The sequence below is a fragment of the Chenopodium quinoa genome, unplaced genomic scaffold, assembly GCF_001683475.1.
Source record: "Chenopodium quinoa cultivar QQ74 unplaced genomic scaffold, ASM168347v1, whole genome shotgun sequence".
Taxonomy (NCBI): domain Eukaryota; kingdom Viridiplantae; phylum Streptophyta; class Magnoliopsida; order Caryophyllales; family Amaranthaceae; genus Chenopodium; species Chenopodium quinoa.
In genome coordinates this window covers 9,516,336-9,536,655 of record NW_018745684.1, presented here as the reverse complement: position 1 = coordinate 9,536,655, position 20,320 = coordinate 9,516,336, and the positions used below count along the sequence as shown (strand labels likewise).

At 37.7% G+C, this 20,320-nt stretch overlaps 3 protein-coding genes across 5 annotated transcripts; all 3 read right to left on the bottom strand.

The window, feature by feature from the left end:
- Positions 1 to 6,269: 6,269 nt before the first annotated feature.
- Positions 6,270 to 7,767, bottom strand: LOC110718051 (probable disease resistance protein At5g66900). Its single transcript, XM_021896854.1, has 2 exons — positions 7,172 to 7,767; positions 6,270 to 6,861 (listed from the first exon to the last, which is right to left on the bottom strand). The coding sequence occupies exons 1-2, from the start codon at positions 7,765 to 7,767 to the stop codon at positions 6,270 to 6,272; spliced, it is 1,188 nt and encodes a 395-aa protein (XP_021752546.1).
- Positions 7,768 to 7,829: 62 nt separating this feature from the next.
- Positions 7,830 to 9,215, bottom strand: LOC110718050 (disease resistance protein RGA2-like). The gene is made up of 4 exons (XM_021896853.1): positions 9,178 to 9,215; positions 8,911 to 9,087; positions 8,326 to 8,749; positions 7,830 to 8,264 (listed from the first exon to the last, which is right to left on the bottom strand). The coding sequence occupies exons 1-4, from the start codon at positions 9,213 to 9,215 to the stop codon at positions 7,830 to 7,832; spliced, it is 1,074 nt and encodes a 357-aa protein (XP_021752545.1).
- Positions 9,216 to 9,809: 594 nt separating this feature from the next.
- LOC110717581 (hydroxyproline O-galactosyltransferase GALT3-like) lies at positions 9,810 to 16,956 on the bottom strand. 3 transcript variants are annotated; one of them, XM_021896319.1, is made up of 9 exons: positions 16,815 to 16,955; positions 15,063 to 16,377; positions 14,505 to 14,740; positions 14,040 to 14,318; positions 13,658 to 13,786; positions 12,251 to 12,427; positions 12,048 to 12,155; positions 10,099 to 10,305; positions 9,810 to 9,983 (listed from the first exon to the last, which is right to left on the bottom strand). In XM_021896319.1, exons 2-8 carry the CDS (start codon positions 15,853 to 15,855, stop codon positions 10,099 to 10,101), a joined length of 1,929 nt encoding a protein of 642 aa, XP_021752011.1. In that variant the 5' UTR covers positions 15,856 to 16,377; positions 16,815 to 16,955; the 3' UTR covers positions 9,810 to 9,983. The 3 variants fall into 3 exon arrangements, 2 of the variants coding, with proteins under 2 accessions (XP_021752011.1, XP_021752010.1); XM_021896318.1 differs by having other exon boundaries at positions 9,810 to 10,305; XR_002510759.1 differs by lacking the exon at positions 9,810 to 9,983 and having other exon boundaries at positions 10,173 to 10,305; positions 12,251 to 12,360; positions 16,815 to 16,956.
- Between the last annotated feature and the right edge of the window lie 3,364 nt (positions 16,957 to 20,320).

The window sequence follows — 20,320 nt, the reverse complement described above, 5'->3', positions numbered from 1 at the left end:
TACGCTGAAATGTTATTGCATTGCCCAAGTCCCTTGTAACTTATAATATGTTGTAATGTTATTATCAACAGCTGCAGGTCATCATGGCGGGCGGTAAAGACACAGGTCAACGGGGAATGCAGATCGACCATTCCGATGATGACATGGAGGATGCTCCTGGTTTGGATAATATTCAAGAGCCGACTTCCAGCTCATCACGAGGTCAGACTCAAGAGCGTTCACAGTTGCCGATTTTAGACCCTATTGTGCTCTGGTACGTACATACATTTTGTGCATTGGGATTTTATTATTTGTTTAAAAAAAACCATTTATTACCTGTAACAAGTTGTTCAATACTTGTAGTTCATGGTCATCTAACTTTGTGGTTTCCTCATTGAATGTAGGTTTGACGACAACAAGGTCAGGACTGCGGTATCCGGGTCGATAATCGGGTACTATCGACAGCCTTGGAGGAATTACGGCGAGGTGGATGCAGCGACTAGGGAACATTGGTGGAACCTATTCTGCATAAGCTATTATAACCTTAACTGAAAACATATTTTTTTGAAATGTTAAGCTGAATTTGTAAATTATGACATAACGTTTATCAATTGCAGAAGGAATTCACGTGGGCACCTAAGTTGGCCGAGGATGTGAAGCACACGTTTGAAAAGAGGCTTGCTACTCGGTAGCGTGACATGTTCTACACAGTCACGCACAAGATGAGAGGCGCAAGGCCAGCCTGGCTTAGCGAGGAGGTCCACAAGAAGATGATGGATATTGTTGCCGCCGATCCAACTTTCAAGGCAAGGTCGTCCCAAAACAAGAAGAACAGGAGGGGTGGGTCAATGGAGAATCCGGTTGAAGCTACCCACTACCAGGGTTCGATGTCTGTTGTACAACATGCTAAACGAATGGTAAGTTTGTTGAGTATTCCGTTTAAATTGGATAGTCGGGTTTATTCTTTTCTACAGGTGCTCTAACATTTAAAGTTTATCATTTTCTGCATGTATAATCAAAGGCGGCGAAGAATAAAGGGCAGCTCCCAACAGCTCATGAGCTGTTTATCAAGACGCATTTCAAGGAAGTGCCTGGGAAAGTCACGGTACCGGCCAACACCAAAGCACAGCATATTGCGGTATTAACTTCAATAACACCTACAAGTGTTATATACATGTTATTAGACAAGTGTTTATTTTTGTGATTTCAAGGCATATACATCTAAAACAACCTATAATATGCATGTTATGACAAAGAATTGGTTCATTTGGTAAGATTTCAAGAAAATAGGCAAGTGATAGGTCATTTAGGGGTCTATTGGTTGATTTGTAGTCATTTAGGGTCCCAAAACTTAGAAAATAGCTTATTTTTGTGATTTCAAGGCATATACATCTAAAACAACCTATGATATGCATGTTATGACAAAGAATTGGTTCATTTGGTAAGATTTTAAGAAAATAGGCAAGTGATAGGTCATTTAGGGGTCTATTGGTTGATTTGTAGTCATTTAGGGTCCCAAAACTTAGAAAATAGCTTATTTTTGTGATTTCAAGGCATGCACAATCCCAAATACCTATAATAGACATGTTATGACAAATAAATGGATTATTTAGTTAGAAATGTGGATAATAGGCAAAGGATAGGTCATTTAGTTAGAAATGGTTGGATTTTGGTCGTCATCGCTCCAAAACCTTTGAGACTTGGTTTTTTTTTTGTGATTCAAGGCATACACAATCTCAAATACCTATAATAGACATTTTATGACATATAAATGGATCATTTAGTTAGAAATGTGGATAATAGGCAAAGGATAGGTCATTTAGGGGTCTATTGGTTGGATTTTGGTCGTATTCGCTCCCAAACCTTTGAGACTTGGTTTTTTTTGCGATTTCAAGGCATACACAATCCCAAATACCTATAATAGACATGTTATGACAAATAAATGGATCATTTAGTTAGAAATGTGGATAATAGGCAAAGGATAGGTCATTTAGGGGTCTATTGGTTGGATTTTGGTCGTATTCGCTCCCAAACCTTTGACACTTGGTTTTTTTTTGTGATTTCAAGGCTTATACATCTAAAACTATCTATAATTAACATGTTATGACAAAGAAATGATTCATTTATTAACAAATGTAGATAATAGGCAAAGGATAGGTCATTTAGGGGTCTATTGGTTGGATTTTGGTCGTATTCGCTCCCAAACCTTTGAGACTTGGTTTTTTTTGTGATTTCAAGGCATATACATCTAAAACTATCTATAATAAACATGGTATGGCAAAGAAATGATTCATTTATTAACAAATGTAGAAAATAGGCAAAGAATTTTGATTTTAGCTTACATATTTACTTTGTGCAACTTTTCATATGTCTATCTTGTAGGAGGCCTACCAGAAGAAAGTTGAAGAAGCAAGCACCCAAGGGATTCAGAAGAGTCCAAATGAGTTGTACTGGGAAACTGTAGGTGGTCGAAACAAGAAGGGTCATGTGAAGGGACTTGGCCAAGGTGCGGAGCTGTATTACGGCAGCCGGAATAGTTCCAAGTCTTCCCAGCAGTACACGCCTTCCTTTCTTTCCCAGATGCAAGATCAGATGGACCAGAGGATGGAGCAGAGGTTGGAGGAGAGTGTGCAAGCGATGCGGAGTGAAATGGAAGTCGAGATGGAGACTCGATTGGCCGAAATAGAAAGGAGAAACCAAGAGAGGTATGAAGAGATGATGCGTCGATTCTCCAGCAACGACTCATGTTCCAACATTCCACATCAGCGTCGAGACCCCACGAACGACGACCGAGGTAGCGGCGGTGCAGGGATAGGTACTGTAGCTTAGAATTTGTGTACGTAATTGGACATGTATTTGGTTTTAAATTATGTTGTATTGTTGAACAAATTAAAATATATACATTAATATTATTGTTAATATATATATATATATATATATATGAAAATATTTTCATATTTAAATCATCAATTCAAAATTAACACAAATTAGGTGCAGGATATAGGTGAGCAAAATCGAATTAAATAATTAAATTATTGTTTATTAAACAGGAAACTTCCGACGGAATTGTTTGTCGGAAATGGATACCTTCCGACGGAACAATTCGTCGGAACATAAGAGGTTCCGACGGAAATTTCCATCGCAACCTATTATGTTCCGACGGATTATTCCGTCGGAAGGTATTCATTTCCGACAAACAATTCCGTCGGAACACCGAATTTTCCGATGAACTAATTCCGTCGGAACGTAAGATATTCCGTCGGAAGCCTTCCCATTTACGACGGAAATAAGTTCGTCGGAATGTTGCGACGGACTTTCAATTTAAGTCAAAATCAGCTCCGACAGACGTATATCCGTCGGAAAGGTGTCTTCCGACGGAATTTTCATCGGAAAACGTCCATTTTCCGACAAGGGTCGTTACGACAGACATCTTCCGACGAAATTCCGTCGGAAAGGTCGATTCCGATGGATTTTTTTATGATTCCGACGGGATTTTTCCGTCGGAATTAAGCTGTTTTCTTGTAGTGATTGCAGCCGGTTTCTCAATAGTCACCCGATCTTTTATTTCCATGAGGATGGAGTAACAGTCCTTGTTGAACTCGTACTTGGGAATGTACGGTTTCAACTCTTTTTTCTTCTTCTGGGATGGCTGACCAGAATTGTCCGCCACCTAGACCTCTCTCCTTTTCTTGCTCTCCTCTTTTTTAGCCGGCTGGCTTGACCGGCTCTCTTTTTTATCGGAATTTTTAGGGTCCGACGGTTGCTTGATAGAACAGAGCTCCGTCGCCTGTATATAGGCTTCGGCTTCCATCAAAGCTTCTTGGAGGGTAGCAACCCTCTTTCTAACCAGATCGACCCGTCCTTCAGACCCTTGAAGTCTATGTAGGCAACTTCGTCATACAGCCCTTGAGTCTGAATTCTCATCAAATTGAACCGCCTGACATAGGACCTCAGCCCCTCTCTATCTCCCTGCTGGATAGCTTCCGAGTCAAGACTTGTCTTTTTGGCGAAGATATTCATAGAGAAGTTGGACGCGAACAAGTATGCAAGCGTCTTGAAATTGTTGATGCATTCGGCTGGCAGATTGCCAAACCATCGTTAGGCTATACCCTTCAATGTCGCCGGGAAGTATCGGCACCAGGCGGCATCATCCAACCCCTGTAAATACATGAGGTTGGTGTAAGCCATTAACTGGTCTTCCGGGTTGGTGCAATGGTACCGTCATAGGTACCAACCAACATATTTTTAACCTTAGCCGGCTGAGCCGCCTCGGTTATCTCCTTAGAGAAAGTCGACGGTTGTCCCCAAAGGTTTAGCAGCCGGAGCTTCCAGTCTATAGGCTGGACATTCAGTGTCGCCTGACCCCCGAAGAGGGTCGGCTGCATGTATGGTGATCCATATGGCATGTATGGTTGTTGGGGCACAAACAGAGCTGGCTGGATAATCTGAGGGTCAGTTCCTGCGGTCATGTCGCGTGACTGACTCTCTCGGTTTGTTTCCGAATACCTCATTGAAGCATTCGGGAAGCTGTCTGGGTACGTCGACGTTGAAGCCGACTCAGACAATTGTTGGCTTCTCTTCTGCTGGATTAACATCCGGGCATCCGAGTAAGTCTTCTTTGATCCATCCGGCTGAACTTGCCGGATGGCTTTCCTTTTCCCTGCTTCAGGGAAACGAAGTTTTGATAAATCAATCACGGGTCCATCCATCCCCTTTGGTTTAGAGTGAGGAGAAGGCACACGATCCTTCACATGCTTCTTCCCTGAGGGAGAAGGCTTCTTGGCCGACTAACCCTTGTTGGTGTCAGTCGTCCTCTTGTTTATCAGGTCCTTGATTTCCCCTTTGAAACTTGTCAAGAATTTCATGAGTTCGTCTCTGGTAACAGGGGCAGCACCCTCCACCGCCTGGGGTTGCCCAGCCGGCTTGACGGTTGGGCTGTTAGGACCAGCTTTGCCTTCGCCCCGTTCCTTTGTTTCCTTGAAACGGGTGCGTCTTGTTCTGAGTGACCCGTCTGGGGCCACATGGGTGTCGACATCGAAGCCGTCACCACTGTCTTGGTCTGTGTAGACCTCATCGGCATTTTTCCCAACGAATGTGTACCCTGAAATGCTATAATATTGGGATTTTAAGATATCAATAACCTACTGTAGTTATTAAGAGGGTTAAGCAAAAAAGATACGGAGTGATTAAATAAATAAATAAATGAGAAAGATAATATGTTCTATTACCTTAACTCTTTGAGCAGTATGTAACTATATATGTTGATGATGGTAGACTTCAACGAATATGCACATTAGGGATGTGGCATATTTTGGGCCAGTCTTCCCCATCTGATTTCCGACATCTTTTAGCAAGCTCACCGTGACTGTAGGTTATTTCAAGTGTAGTGAGGGAGGTGAGGTGTCTCATGGCTTCTGGCAGTGATTTAAGTTCGCTGCAATATGCTATTTGAAGTGTAGTGAGGGAGGTGAGGTGTCTCATTGCTTCTGGCAGTGATTTCAGTTCATAGCAACTATAAACTTCAAGTGTAGTGAGGGAGGTGAGGTGTCTCATTGCTTCTGGCAACGATTTCAGTCTTGTGCAATTACCAATTTCAAGTGCAGTGAGGGAGGTGAGGTGTCGCATTTCCTCAGGCAGTGATTTGAGTTTTGTGCACCACTGAATTTTGAGTTGTTTTAGAGATGTAAGGGAGTTGAAGCATTCCCCAAAGTCTTCCAAGTTATCGCAGTATTTAATAAGGGGATTGAAGGGAGGTTAAGTACTGAATCCCCTTTGGCAGAACAATATATTTCCAAGAAAGAAAGAGATTGAAGAGGTTCCCATGGCATGCCTTCTATATTCAATAATAATTTTAGATTGGTGAGATACTCTATTTCCATATTCTGCAATCCCCTGCAACCCCTTAAAGCGAGGTTTTGAAGAGAAGAGCAGCTTTGTAATCCATCCCTTATTGTTCCCATATTTATATGTCTCGAATAAATATATACATCGCTTCCCACAAACTCCCTAGATAGGGAATTGAAAACGCATGCATCGTCTATACTCAAGTATTTCAAAGAGATTGGATTGCTTTGAACATCGCCTTCTTTCTTACAAAATGTTAGCGCTTCATTGACGTCGTCAAGCTGCAGATGTGTTAATAATGGACATGGAGGAATGTCTGTCAATCTCTCGCCGCAACCTCTAATATTCAATTTCCAGAGACGAGGAAATGATGGGATGAAAACAGCTTCCTTTTCCGTCCATCTTATATCCCTCCACCATCTCTTTAATGCTGGCATGTGTTCTAGCTATAACTTCTCAAGAGCCGGGAAAAAATTCGTTGATGAAGAAGGTGCATTGCTATCTATGTACTCCAAATTCTGCATATACCGGAGGCAAAGCTTTTTGAGATGGCAAAGTTGACTCAGTGACGATGGCAGATGTTGCAACCTATCACATTTTCTCAAGTCGATACGCACAAGCCCTAACGCAAAACTTGGCAATTTGGTCCCACCATAGTACTCCATCTCCAAATGCTGAAATTGGTGATTACAGAACAGGCTCTCCATCAATGTCTCCTTAAATGGGTGACTAGACTTAAGTTTACAACTTAACTTTAAAGACCGGAGTTTTACATGCAACACTGTACTAGATATCAGATATCCTTCGTACTTATAATCTTTAACGTCGAGATCACCGCTGAGGTTACTGATAAGAGCTGCCAAGTCTCTAAGCTTGCCTTTTTTATCATCATCCTTACTCAATAAAAAAGTCGGTAGCGTGTGAAGACATGTTAATTTACCCATCCCTGCTGGCATATGAGTAAAGCTGTTACATCCCTTCATATCCAACACCCTAAGATTTACCAGTTTGCACGTGTCCTCGGGCAACTCCTTCAGACTGTTACAATAACCCAAATTTAAAGTTGTAAATTGTATAGCTTGGTGATTGATTTAGGAAGCATCTCCAATTTATCATTGCGTGACAGATCTAGGTACCTCAAATGTAACAATCCTCCCATCCCTTCTGGCAAATGAGTCAAGATCCTACATTTAGATAAATCCAACATCCTAAGATTTACTAATCTACATGTATCGTCAGGCAACTCCTTTAAAAGTCTAAAATCACAGTCTAACATTGCAGATTGTGAAGCTTGACGATCGATTTAGAAAGCATCTCAAATTCATAATCACTTGGCAGAACAAGGTACCTCAACTGTAACAATTCTCCCATCCCTGCTGGCATATGAGTCAAGCTCTCACATTCTGATAGAACTAACACCCTAAGATTTACTAGTTTGCTTATGTCCTCTGGCATATGAGTTAAGCTCCTACAGCCATGCATATCCAACATCCTGAGATTTACTAATTTGCTTGTATCCTCAGGCAACTCCTTTAATTTACTGCAACTTCTCAATCTTAATGTTTGCAGATTGTGAAGCTTGGTGATCGATTTAGGGAGCATCTCCAGATCATAAAAATTTGACAGATCTAGATACCTCAAGTGTGATAATTTACCTAGTTTATCTGGTAAGTTTCTAATACACACAGAGTCCCACATATCCAATACCCTTACACAACTACAATTTGAAATAATTGCATCACTAGTTGTGGATACAGAATACTTCATACAGGTACGTAGTGTTTTAGTTGGACAATTACGCGAGTGAAACCAGGTAGTCAGAACTTTATTACTCCCAATGTATAGATGACGAACTTTCCCTTCTAAATCTTTTGTACAAGCTGTCAATGTCAAGAACTCTTTTGCTGCAACATTTCTAGCAAGGTCACGCATGAGATCATGCATCTTAAATGAACAAACTTCATCAATTTGCCCCTAGTAATGTTTTGGAAAAAACATCTATGCAATCAAATTGATAGATATTTTTCACCGACATCTTCCATGCTCTCATTATTAGAACTTGGAACAAGATATCCTTGTGCCATCCTGAGATGAATTAACTCTAATTTATCAATTTCATAGTCCTCAGGGAAGAGTGAGCAAAAGCTAAAACAAGTTTTTAACTCAGGAGAAAGGTGATAATAGCTAAACATCAATGTTGGCATTATGCCTTTCTCACAATCATAAAAGTTTGCCAAATCAATACTTCTAAATGACTCCCAAACTGCAATATCTTGTTTAAACAACAAATTGGCTACCACTTTTATGGAAAGAGGCACATTGGCACATTTTTCTAAGATATCCTCTCCTATCTCAACAAGGTCATCGGTGACAGCTTCATCTTCCCTTTTTTCTAGTGATATTCTTGAATAATTCCCAAGACTCCTCCTTTGAGAGACCTTCTAATTCATGTATTTGACAGTTTCCAATAACTTCAGCCGCATTTTTGGAGCGGCTAGTCACCAAAATCCTACTTCCCCTTCCACCTAAATTCAAGAAGTCTTTCAACTCACCCCAATTTTTTCGTTCCTCATACCACATATCATCTAAAACAAGCAAGTACCTTTTCCCTTCTGTGAGTTTCTGAACATTCCTATGTATCTTCTGAAGTGTACACTCCTTATTCTTTTCCTTATGTATCTTACCTAGGATCTGATCTCTGTCAAAATTTTCAGATACACAAACCCAATACATCTTTTCTTGAAAGGCCTCTTTAATCCTATGATCTTCAAACACGAGCTGGGCAAGAGCAGTTTTTCCCAAACCCCCAATCCCTACAATAGTCACAAAAGAAATATTTTTCTCCGATTCATCTTTTAACAACAAATCCACAATGGTCTCCTTATCAGCATCTCTCCCAATAATACTCTCTTCTAACACATAAGGACTGGTTTCCTATCTAACATTCACAGGCTTATACAGGTCACCAAACCCAAAATTTGAATGGTTTTTAGCCAAGCCATCCAACTTCTCCCTAAGCTTCTTAATTTCTTTTGACTTATCAAAAGCAAATATGAGTTGGTTATTAGAGGAGAAGAAACGTCATACCTTCTTAAAAGCTTACCACCAGGCATTTCTTTCAACTGATGAGAAATGGTGTTGAATTCATCCAACAGATCATCAGCATCATAGACAACATCTTTGAGGTTCTGGACCCAGTATTGGCCTTCATTTGTGAGCTCCTGACACTTGGAGTCGGCATCCAGGAGGAAATTTTTAATGGTTCTGACAGTTTCGAGCAACTTATGAAGCTCGGATTCATAATTAAAGATGGAGCATAGCTTTCACACTTCTGCACTCTGTAACGTCGCAAACAGCATCTGAGCAACAGTGAGTGCAGTAGCAGCTTCCATGTTACAGTAAAGTTCTCAAGAAGAAAAGGCAGAGAAAGGATGAAGCTTATAAGTATAGAATGGTATTCTTTTTGGTTGGTGAGAAATACGAGCTTTACAATGGTCTTTAAATAACGGGTGAACCTTAGTTTTCGACTATGTAGGATGCTTAACGGTCCTCTCTAAAATTAACGGAAAGAAATTATCAATTTAACATTTTTAAGAAAAAATCACATGCAGTTGAACTGCCAAATGACCAATTATATACAAGTCCCTTGAATGAATTACCAGTACAGTAAAAAGTCACATGGTTTGGTTGGTTGTTTGAAGAATGAAAGCAAACGCGTATCGGATGAATCAATCTTCCATGTTTGATGCAAGTAATCCAAACTTGTATCACACTGTAATTCATTAAAGTATTATCCTCCCTAATATATCATTTTAATATTTTAAACTGTATCCACATGCAGTTGAACTGCCCATTTATCAGTTTTATACAAGTCCCTTTAAAAAATATCCAGTGCAAAAGACCAATGTACAAAGCAAATCTGCATACACAAATGCCTCAGCGAGAAGAATTATACAAGATATATCAAGATGAAAGAAACTGAATTCTAACTGAATTCTTGTAACAAATCGTTAACAAGAGAAAATACTATATCTGCAAGGGTATAATGTGTATGGTTCTTACATTTCAAACTGCAGACAACTCCGTTGATGTCATTTAGAAAGTCGTTGCAGGTTGTGACAAAGATATCAAGTCGGAGTCCAACAACTTTTGCGATGCATCTTGCACCAGACAAAAATGAACTGAATTTCAAAATTTAAAAAATAAAAGAATTAAAAATATCATACAAATTTTCAAAATTCCGGGATATAAGAAAGCAAATTTGTGCTGCAGTACTTATTCACAACACACAGCCTGGTGTTCCTTTTGCAACTTCTCCCATAAGCACAGCACCTTTCTTGGGTTTTGATAATGTGCGAGGATGTAATCAGCATCACATCCAGTATGGTGAAAACGATCATCACTGATGTATTTAACTTCGTGGCCACTGTCCTTGTATTTCTCAATCCAAATGCCCATAGCAACATCCTCTAATTTAAAGAGCTGAAATGGGAGTTAGCAAGAATATTAAAGCAGGCTAACAGTGTTGCTTGCATCAAGGTTTCAAGTTCCTTTTTTAATGGTCATTGTATTGCTGAAATCAAGAGTTAAATTATTTACTTAAGACACTTAATGATCATTTTATATATTTTACAGACAAAATGCTAAATCAGAGTTCAAGGGCTTTTTGTCCTAGCCCCCTTACAAATAAAGTGTGCCAAAACTAACACGGAGTAGCACCCCTTTAATTAACACCCAAAAAAAAAACTCCCAAGGTGTCTTTCTATTTATGAACTATATATACGTGTACACACACATGTTAGAACAAAGTTCCAGTGCGAATTAAGTCCAAAATAAGATCCAACTTCGTCCCTCAAAAGTAAGCAAAAAATACATTTAAGTGAATAGTATTGATATGAAAGTTAAATATTCATTATGTGCACTCTTTGTACTTTATTTTATTTAACTCTCAATCAAGAAAATACATAAGTCGTAATCATCAAAGTATCAAACATAAGCATTAATAAAAAGGATCTTCAATAAAAAAAAAAAAAAAAAAAAAAAAAAAAAAAAAAGGTATAACATAAGTTTATGTTCATTTGATTTTAAAAGAGAGGAAAAAAACTAGTAACAGTCCCTCAAATTTTTTTTTTTAAACTCTTTTTGACAATTTACACTATTCGCATTCCCCACTTTGACTATATTGGTGATTACATATAATGAAAAACAGTCATATGAGACATTATTAGATTCATCTCAATGAATGGTTTCGAAATATCAACAGTTTATATTTTTTACTTATTGAAAATTAATAATATAAATAGTTGAAGTTTCGCATTGACAAGCATGAAAAGTGGAAATGGTTAAATTAAAAAGAAACATGCGGAGTAATAAATAAAATCTCTCTTACTTTATCTATCTTTTTTCTTATACTCACCGACCTTTTACTCACTCTCTCCAACTTAAACTACAGTTTCCTTATAAACACTCGTGTTTTCCAAAATTTTCTTAATCTACACATGAAACTGAATAGAACACACAAAAATAAAAATAAAAATAAAAATAATTAATAAAAAAAATGGAGGTATTACATGAAAGTAGGGTTTAGAAAAAAGTTTTCCAGCATGTAGGGAGAGAAATGAAAATATTTAAAAGTTAAGGGTACCAGGATATAAAATGATGTCAAGGTATCAAATCAAGAATTACTTTAAAAAATTTCAAATCCAAATATGTGGTATTAGAAGATATGCCTTAGCCCTTGTGCAGTTCATGGTCTTGTAGAAAAGAAGGTTTAATCCAGTGAAAAACAACATATCACTAATATAGTAATATGCATTAAATTGAGTGCAATTAGCACAGGAGAAATCTCCATCAATGCAAAAACTGAAGAAAAGCTAGGCCAGCTAAACAGCAAGGGCACACATCAATTCTAAATGGTTACATGACTTACATCGCCTTTCCATAATGGCTTCTGATAGACAACCATTTAAAAACTCCCCGAATGTTTTAATGGAAATCTATCTACATTGCCAAATCTTTACTTTTTATATTATGATGGCTGTCATAAGAATATTAAAACTACAACAGGAATAATCATTTGAGACACGAAAGGAAACTTCTTGTATTCTTAAACAATTCTATCCTTACTTCCCCTAGATCCCAATTCCTTGTTTAGTTCTAAGCTCCATGTCACTTGTAAAGTCATTTAAATAAAAGGGGGAAAAAAATCTCATATAAACAGTTACCTTAAGATCTCTTTCCTGATGACTACGCACAATGTATTTGGCAATGTCACGGGAAATTATATAACCTGGACCGTGAGCCCATGGAGGAAACGAATCTTTTGGCCATTCCTACAAAACAAGAGCTTGGTAAAGGACTTGAGGTGATGCATAAATGTCACACTTCAGATAAAATTTAATGAACATTATAGGACAATAAATGATACCTCTTCGCTAACAAACCATTTGCTATCTTGGTCCCTGTGGGGAGATGACTGAAATGATATGAGACCATACAGGAGACCACTAGCAGACTTCTCCTTAAGACTTGAAAGCACTACATCAATTCTCACAAAAGCATCATCGTCAATCTTCATTATATATTTAGCTGGGATAATTTTGGTCTGCAATTTAGAGAAGAATGTAAATAGATACTCTTCTGAATTAATCTAAATTTAATAAATCCTTCGGCGAAGTTTCGTTGCAACTTCTCTTTCTCACTATAACAGAAAAATGAAAACTTGTTCTTTTCTTTTTCTCGTGCACAAGGTTGGAATTACTTGCCAGTTGCATCTATTGTCAAAAGCAAGTCAACCATAATTTATAATTTATAATTTATATAGCACTTGCTTGGATGTTTATTTTGCAGAATCAGGAAGACAAACCCCATGAAATACTCCCACTGTCCCAAAAGTATTAGGCATCAGGTACATTTGATTTGCAGTTACTTTTAAGAATTTTAGCTATAAACCCTAACAATACTTCACTGTTTGAAAATTTTTCACATCCCTATCATACCATAATAATCTCTTTGGAAATAAAGAAGGTCATGCATGCAAGTCATCCATCAAGTTTATTCACTCCTTTATAATATTACCGTATATTATAATCTTGTACAATCTTTGACTCTTTGTGTTTATCCTTTTTGACTGATACTACCAGAGTATAACTTACCATCTTTGTTCACTGCCTCTCATAAATTAGGAATCCCATTTTTTTTCCGTTTCACTGAGAATGAACATCCAAATAAACATTAGCTGCTGGAGCCTATCTCCATTATTATCTCTGCTGCCCCGGTACTGAAATCCCAATTTCATACATAACATTTTGCTAAGTACTAATACAAGTTTCATCTTTCATTTGCTTTTTACTGGGAAATATTGGACTGATTAGGGGTTGAAGCTAAGAAACTACACACTATGACATACAGCGAGATGTTAAAGCAAATGCTGCAAACCCCACTCAGCGAGATGTTACTAATAAGTTTATTTAAGGGCTAATATGTTTAGATGTGTTAGGTTTAGGGTTTATAAGCATAAACAAATCAAAATTCAAGACCAATAAGGGATACTCAAGCTCAATTCACAAATACTACAAGTTTTAACAAGTTCTGGAAATCCAAGTTCATGTTCAATAGATAACTTCAGATAAGTCAAGTTAAAGACTAATAAATTCACAGATGTTCAGATAAGGTAAAGACACGCCCTAAAATAAGGCAATATTTGATTGGAGCATAAACTAAGCAGGTAGAAGCGAACAGTAGCTGCATGAGTTAAATAGCTAATAAAGATAGTCTCTAAACATTGTTCGTTGAAGAATATCTTGGTTAATGACATGTGTTAGCAGCCACCTACCCCAAGTATGCAAACCGCGATTGTTTTCAAGCTGATCAAACTGTAATAGTCAACAAAAGGCATCAGCTGAATGTCTCCATATGCTTGAGCCTCTTTCCACAGGTCAAGATTTACCTCTGCATTCTTGTGCTGCATAAAGTAGATGAAAAGATCATATAGTTGCTCATGGATATTAGCATAGCTTTAAAATAAGTGGTAGAAGTGGTGTAAATCTCTAAAGCATAGCTACCTATGATTTACTAGCAGCATTAGATACACTTTTCATCCGGATCAGCTATAAGTACCTATTATATACTAGCAGCAATAAATACACTTTTCATCCGGATCAGCTAAAAGTTTATTGCTTAAAAAGATACTTCAGAATAATTATCGCATTACTTACAAAACCAATAAGAAAGCGCACAGCTACAATCCCCGAGCGAACAGCTTCATATTGCATCCAAGACCTCCTTAAGGCCATTCTGCGTTCAAAGTTGTTTCCAGTTGAGAAAACTCCAACAAGTAACACAACTCTTCTTTTAAGCAACGATGGGGCTTTGAGTTGACCAACGTCAAAAACTATATCAAGATCTTCTGATACAGGAAGACCTTTGGCTATGCCAGACAAGATGCTCACACCTCCAGTCACTTTGACTTTACTAACCAGCCACAGCTCCAAGTTCTGCAACCATAAAGAAAGAAGAAACAGCTGTCACTATTAATTTGTCCGGAAAATATTATGTGGAGTTTTTATTTTATTTACTTTTTTTTTTATCTTCATGAGCTGGTCACAATAATTCAGAGTGTATATATGTCGTCTAAATTTTATAGTTACCAAAAACTCATTATATTTTTATTATGATCTCACCTCTTTATATTTGAAGGCAGTTTCATGCCTTCCATTGACAGTCATGTGAAATCCTTCCAAACCAGCCCACAGTGTGGCAGTGAATGGACTCCCTTCACTGAATGGGAAATTAGCTCTGATATGAGCATGAGCCACGGAATTGTTAATCTTCTTGTCACCAACAGGAAGACTCTTATTTTGATTTTCTTCCATAGCGCTTCTAATAAGTTGCTCATAGCAACTAGCCAGTCCATCAACTACAATTACAATATAGTTAGTCTTTCTTTATCATCCAAAAGACAGAGAGTGGGAAAGGGGTTCCTATATAGTCAAGGGAAATGTTTCTGAACTATTAAGTGGTTCATTGTACTCTCTGACAGATGAATAGTCTGTGCAGGACTGCAAGACTTGAGGATATGATTTATACTGTCCTAATTGATTGTGTATAATCTCCATCATACAAAAAAGATAGTGGGGGACTAATCCAAAGCATCTCAACATTAGATTATTAAATTTATTGATGCAATTGCAGCAATTCAATTGTTCCACATATTCTGACACACATAAGACGAAATTCACCTTGTATGTAGTTTGTTGACCTTCCTCCAGGACATTTTTCTTCCTTACCCCAGCCAACTTCATTAGTCCATGTATTTTGAACTATTACAGAATAATTTGTACTGTTTTCTTCTGGAAGATAGACATTGTAATGCAAGATAATAGGAGGCTTTTGCTCATGTGGAAACCCCGCACCCTCAAGCTCAATTTGGAAACTTCTATTCCGCCCGTTGGGGATACCAATCAAAGTAACAGAAGAATCTTCAATCAGACCACATGGGAGCTCAAGAAGTCTCCTGCTACTATTCAAAGGCTCATCGAAAGTGCTAACACTAAAAGGACATTTTATTTCATTAGTTCTGTTTACATTGCCGTCATCACCTGCAGTTTTACTTTTCTCCCACTTAATTATTGAAATTAACTCTCTCCAAGCAACAGAAGCTTCTTTTACACCCTTACTTGTCTCAGGCAACCCGTCTGACCTTAACAACACAGTACGCAACTGAGGCCATGTCGCAAAGCTTTTCATATCTTCTTTCGATGCATTTACATTACTATACAAGTCACTAAGTCCTTCAACATCAATAAGATGTGGCTTCTCTTTGATCTTTTCTACTTTTGTCACATTGATCTCAGAAGATTTCGCACTCGAACTGATTTCCTGTGCTTGTGAATCATTACTAGGATGGTTTCTAAAGAAGTCATAAGCTGATTGTTTAATTGGCTTTGGTGGTTGACTGCCGAAGTAGGTATACCTCACCACCAGAACGAAAGACAAAACTAAAATAAGGGTGCCCCCAGACCACTTCTTCATCCCCAAGAGATAATTCACTCAACTATCACTAATATTACAACTAAGCAGAAGACATCCCATCAAACTCCCAAAAAATTTGCAAAGCCGCAAACCCAATCAAAAGTACACTAACAGTTCTGAACTACCATAGAGCACACGATAGTAAGAATCAAACTCCCAAAAGCCCGCAAATCCAATCAAACTCCCAAAAACCCTCAAACCCAATCAAAAGTACACTAACAGTTCTGAACTACCATAGAGCGCACGATAGTGAACATCAAACTCCCAAAAACCCGCAAACCAAATCAAACATGCAATAGCGTCCTGGACTACAATAGAAAGCACAATATATAGAGAGCATCAAACCCACAAATCCGCAAACCCAATCAAATGTACACTAGGTACTTAGCTAGCTCTATCCCCACTACGACAGATAGCACAATATATAGAGAGCTTTAAATCCGCAAACCCAATCTAGCAAAGACTAGCTGTTCTGAACTACCATGAACAGCACAATATTGAGCAGCAAACTCCCAGAAAAATCTGCAAAACCGCAAACCCAATCAAAAGTACAATGGTTATTTGGAACTACAATAGAGAGCATCAAACTCCAACTCTTTAATTCAAAGTTGTTCTTTACTACACTAATGTAAATCCGCAATTCCAATCATAAATTTCCCAAATTTCAAGATTAACAGATAGCTTGAAACTTAAATTGTGCATTATAAAATAACAACAAATAATTACTTCATAATGCTTAATTCCCATCAATATCACAATGTACTGAGATCTAATACAACTTACAAAGATATACCCAACACATAAAAAATAAAATTAAAAAAAAAAAAAAAAAAGAGAGAGAAATTGAAGGTAGAAAAACAGCTTAGAATTTGAAAAGTTTGTACTAGAAATTCCCTGGAAAATTACGAATATATGTTGAACTGTTGAAGTATAAGCAACAAAGATTAGAGTAAACGTACCACAGCTTGAGAATCAAAAGAGAAAATTACAATCTTTCAGGTTTTGTTGACGGAAGTTGAGCAGAACTAAAAAAGGACACCTGCGCTATCGAGGTAGTAAATGAGTTGAAAAAAATACAAATGGGACGTACAGTGTCTAAACGACGGAAGTCCGTTTCAATACTCTATAATACGGGTTTGGACCGTACCTGTTGTTATTAGACAATTAGATGGAGTTCACTATAACTAAACAACCTCATTTGGTACAAGTTAAATCCAACATCTCTTAAATTTGTAATAAATATCTTACCGAGTGAACAATATAATGCAAAATTGCTATTTTTTTTTTTCCATGTATTACGTATCATCTTTTCAATCAGTTTTCATTGAATTAAGTTATACTTCAAGGGTGTTTGGTTAGGAGCTTTTTTTTTTAACCATTAAAAGAGTTGTTTAACCATTTCAAAAAGCTCTTAGAGGTGATTGGTTATGAGCTTTTTAAAAGATCTCACATGAGAATCTTTTTGAAAGAGTATATAGCTTTTTGTACATACACACTAAACAATTAATAAATAACAGTTATTTATCAAACACATTTACACAAACAGCTAATTTCGATCAACTAATCAAAACAATTATGCTAACAGCTAAATGTTAATTGCCAAACAAGGCTTTCGTATTTAGGACTTATATCATTCGCAATAATTGTTCATATAGTTTGATCATCAATTTGAATATGGATCTCTTTCCCCTTAATCCCACATTCCCTCACATGCACGGACAATAGCACTGCCTACTCGGGGTGATTGTTTGGTTTTGGGGTCAAACTAAACAATTTCAAGCTAAATACATGTTGGATATAAGTGAAGTTTGGATGGATTGGTTTGGGGTCCTTTCTCTCAAGCAAAGACAAGGAGTACATTTATTCTTGGAGATTTCTTTTGCCCACACATGTTGGCTGTGACATGTAAACGAGGCCACAAGCTGACCACAGAACTTGTTGCCTATCTTGGTTTATGTGAATTTTCCTTAGGTTATTGACTTTTACCATCTGCAAAAAAACGAAAAATTTGCTTTTATCACCTCCATAAAAAAAAATTATTTTACCACCACATAAAAAAAATGAAAGTTGACTTTTACCACCAACCACCGCCAACTAACGGATTCCGTTCATAAATCCGTTAGTGGGGCCTACCATGTCCACGTGTCACCATATTATTGGGTAAATTTTAAAAAAAATTAAAAAAAAAAAAAAAAAACAAAACCCAATAATATGGTGACACGTGGACATGGTAGGCCTCACTAATGAATCTATGGACGGAATCCGTTAGTTGGCAGTGATTGGTGGTAAAAGGCAACTTTTATTTTTTTATGTGATGGTAAAATACAACTTTTTTTTTATGGAGGTGGTAAAAATAAATTTTTCGTTTTCTGCAGGTGGCAAAAGTCAAAATTTCTTTTTCCTTATGAACATTGAAATCTCATTCATTGATAAGATTCATGATTCTTTAAAGCAAGCATTTATTGTATTAATGAGAAGTACTATACTATTTATGACTAATTATTCGGATGGTATAAGATAACAAAGTAAATATTATCATTTACTCCTCTTGATTGTTAGTTCATCAGTAATCTCTCTTTAGCTCTTTGACTTCCATAATTGTTGTGTTGGTTTTTCCATTGTGATATTCTGATTTCTCGAGTACACCACTGTCACTCTCTACCTTAAATTTAAACTTTATTCTCTCTTTTTCATTTCGAGTATAGGACAAGTCAACAATATTACAAGCACTTAGTACCTTGAAAACGTTGTTCAAATAGAAATGATAGGATACAAGGAAGTGATTCAACATTTATTTAAAGATCGTGGTCTTAGGGAATGATCTTATTAGTGCATAAACACACAACCAGGAAAAAAAAATCTAACCAATTGAGGTTGCATGAGAGTGGGAAATATTTTGGGTTCAAATGTCAATAGAAGAATTGAATATGGATTTAGTGAATAAAACTCATATTTAATATCCCTTTTAATTTTTTAGGAAAAAATCATGGGAATAATCCCACCTGGGTCATTCGTTTTTAATAATCCCACTTTTGGATTATTTTTTAATAATCCGACCTTTACCCCCATTCTTTTTTAATGGTCCCAACAGATACATGACACGTGGCGGCCAGTGATTGGTCAAAAAAAATATTTTTAAAAAAATTAAATTTATTTAAAGAAAAAAAAAATAATTCCCCCAAGCAACCACCCACCACCGAACTACCACCACAGCCCCACCCCCTTAATATGAAACCACCGCAACCCCACTCCCCCTTCACCTGAAACCACCCCTTCCACTCCCAAATCCGACCACCCCACCTTCTTCCCCTCTGAAATCCGACCACCCACCCCCTTCCCCTCTCAAATCCTTTTTCGTGGGATTCAACAAATATACTCATCAAATTCTAGAAAAATCCAATACAAATGGGTAAATCAGAGACGATTCTCACTAAACCCACTTCTATTTCTTGGGTCTTCGTCGGTACCATCGTCGAGATCCGAAACATTTCAATTCCAATGAACCTTACAATAATCGTTGTATCATGCCGCTGCATTTCATCTTAGTCAAGCCCTAATTGCTACTGCTGTCGGAAAATACATTATTGTTAAAATTGCTAAACCTTGATTTTCAATTGTTAAAATTAAGATTATATTTTTGTGTGATTTTGATTATACGAAGTATGTGGTTGTTATTGTGTGATTGAGTTGGTATGTGATGTTGTTGAATATTGCTTGGTGTGTTGTAGAGTTTGATGTTGTAAGAAATGCAGCAGTAAGTACAAATCCACCATTGATGGTGGGTTTTGGGGCAAGGGGGATTAGGTGGTGGTTTAGGGGTCGCGACGCAAGGGAGGGGGGTTCAGCGCGCCGATAATGCCGGGGATAGGGTGTGGGCAGCTCAGCCGCGTTGGGCCGGGAACAGGGGATCGGGGATGGGAGGCAGGGGGTGGCAAAGGGAAGAAGTGGGTGGTGGTTTTGAGGTTGGCTGGATTTGGGGACGTGGGTGGGGTTTCAGGAAAGGGGAAGGCCGGGGCTGGGGATTTCGGGATTGGGTGGGTGATTTTGGGATTGGATGGTGGGGTTGTGTGATGGTTGAGGTTGGTGGTGGTTGGGCGAATGGTGGCCGGTGACAAGTGAGGAGTTGAGGAGGTGGTGGTGGTTTGGGTGGAAGTTTAGGCGATGACTATGGAAGAGGTGGGAGGAGATGAATTAAAAAATTAAAAAAATTGACCGGTTTAACCGATTTCTGGTCCAATGGGACCAATAAAAAAAATGAGGGGTAAAGCAGGTCGGATTATTAAAAAATAATTCAAAGGTGGGATTATTAAAAATGAATGGCCCAAAGGTGAGATTATTCCCATGAATTTTTTCAATTTTTTGAATGTCCTATCGGACTTTTTGAACTATTTACTTGACCTAGTTTGACCAATATTTGTGAATTATAAATAAAAAAAATATAGTCATATAGATATTTCTAGAATCG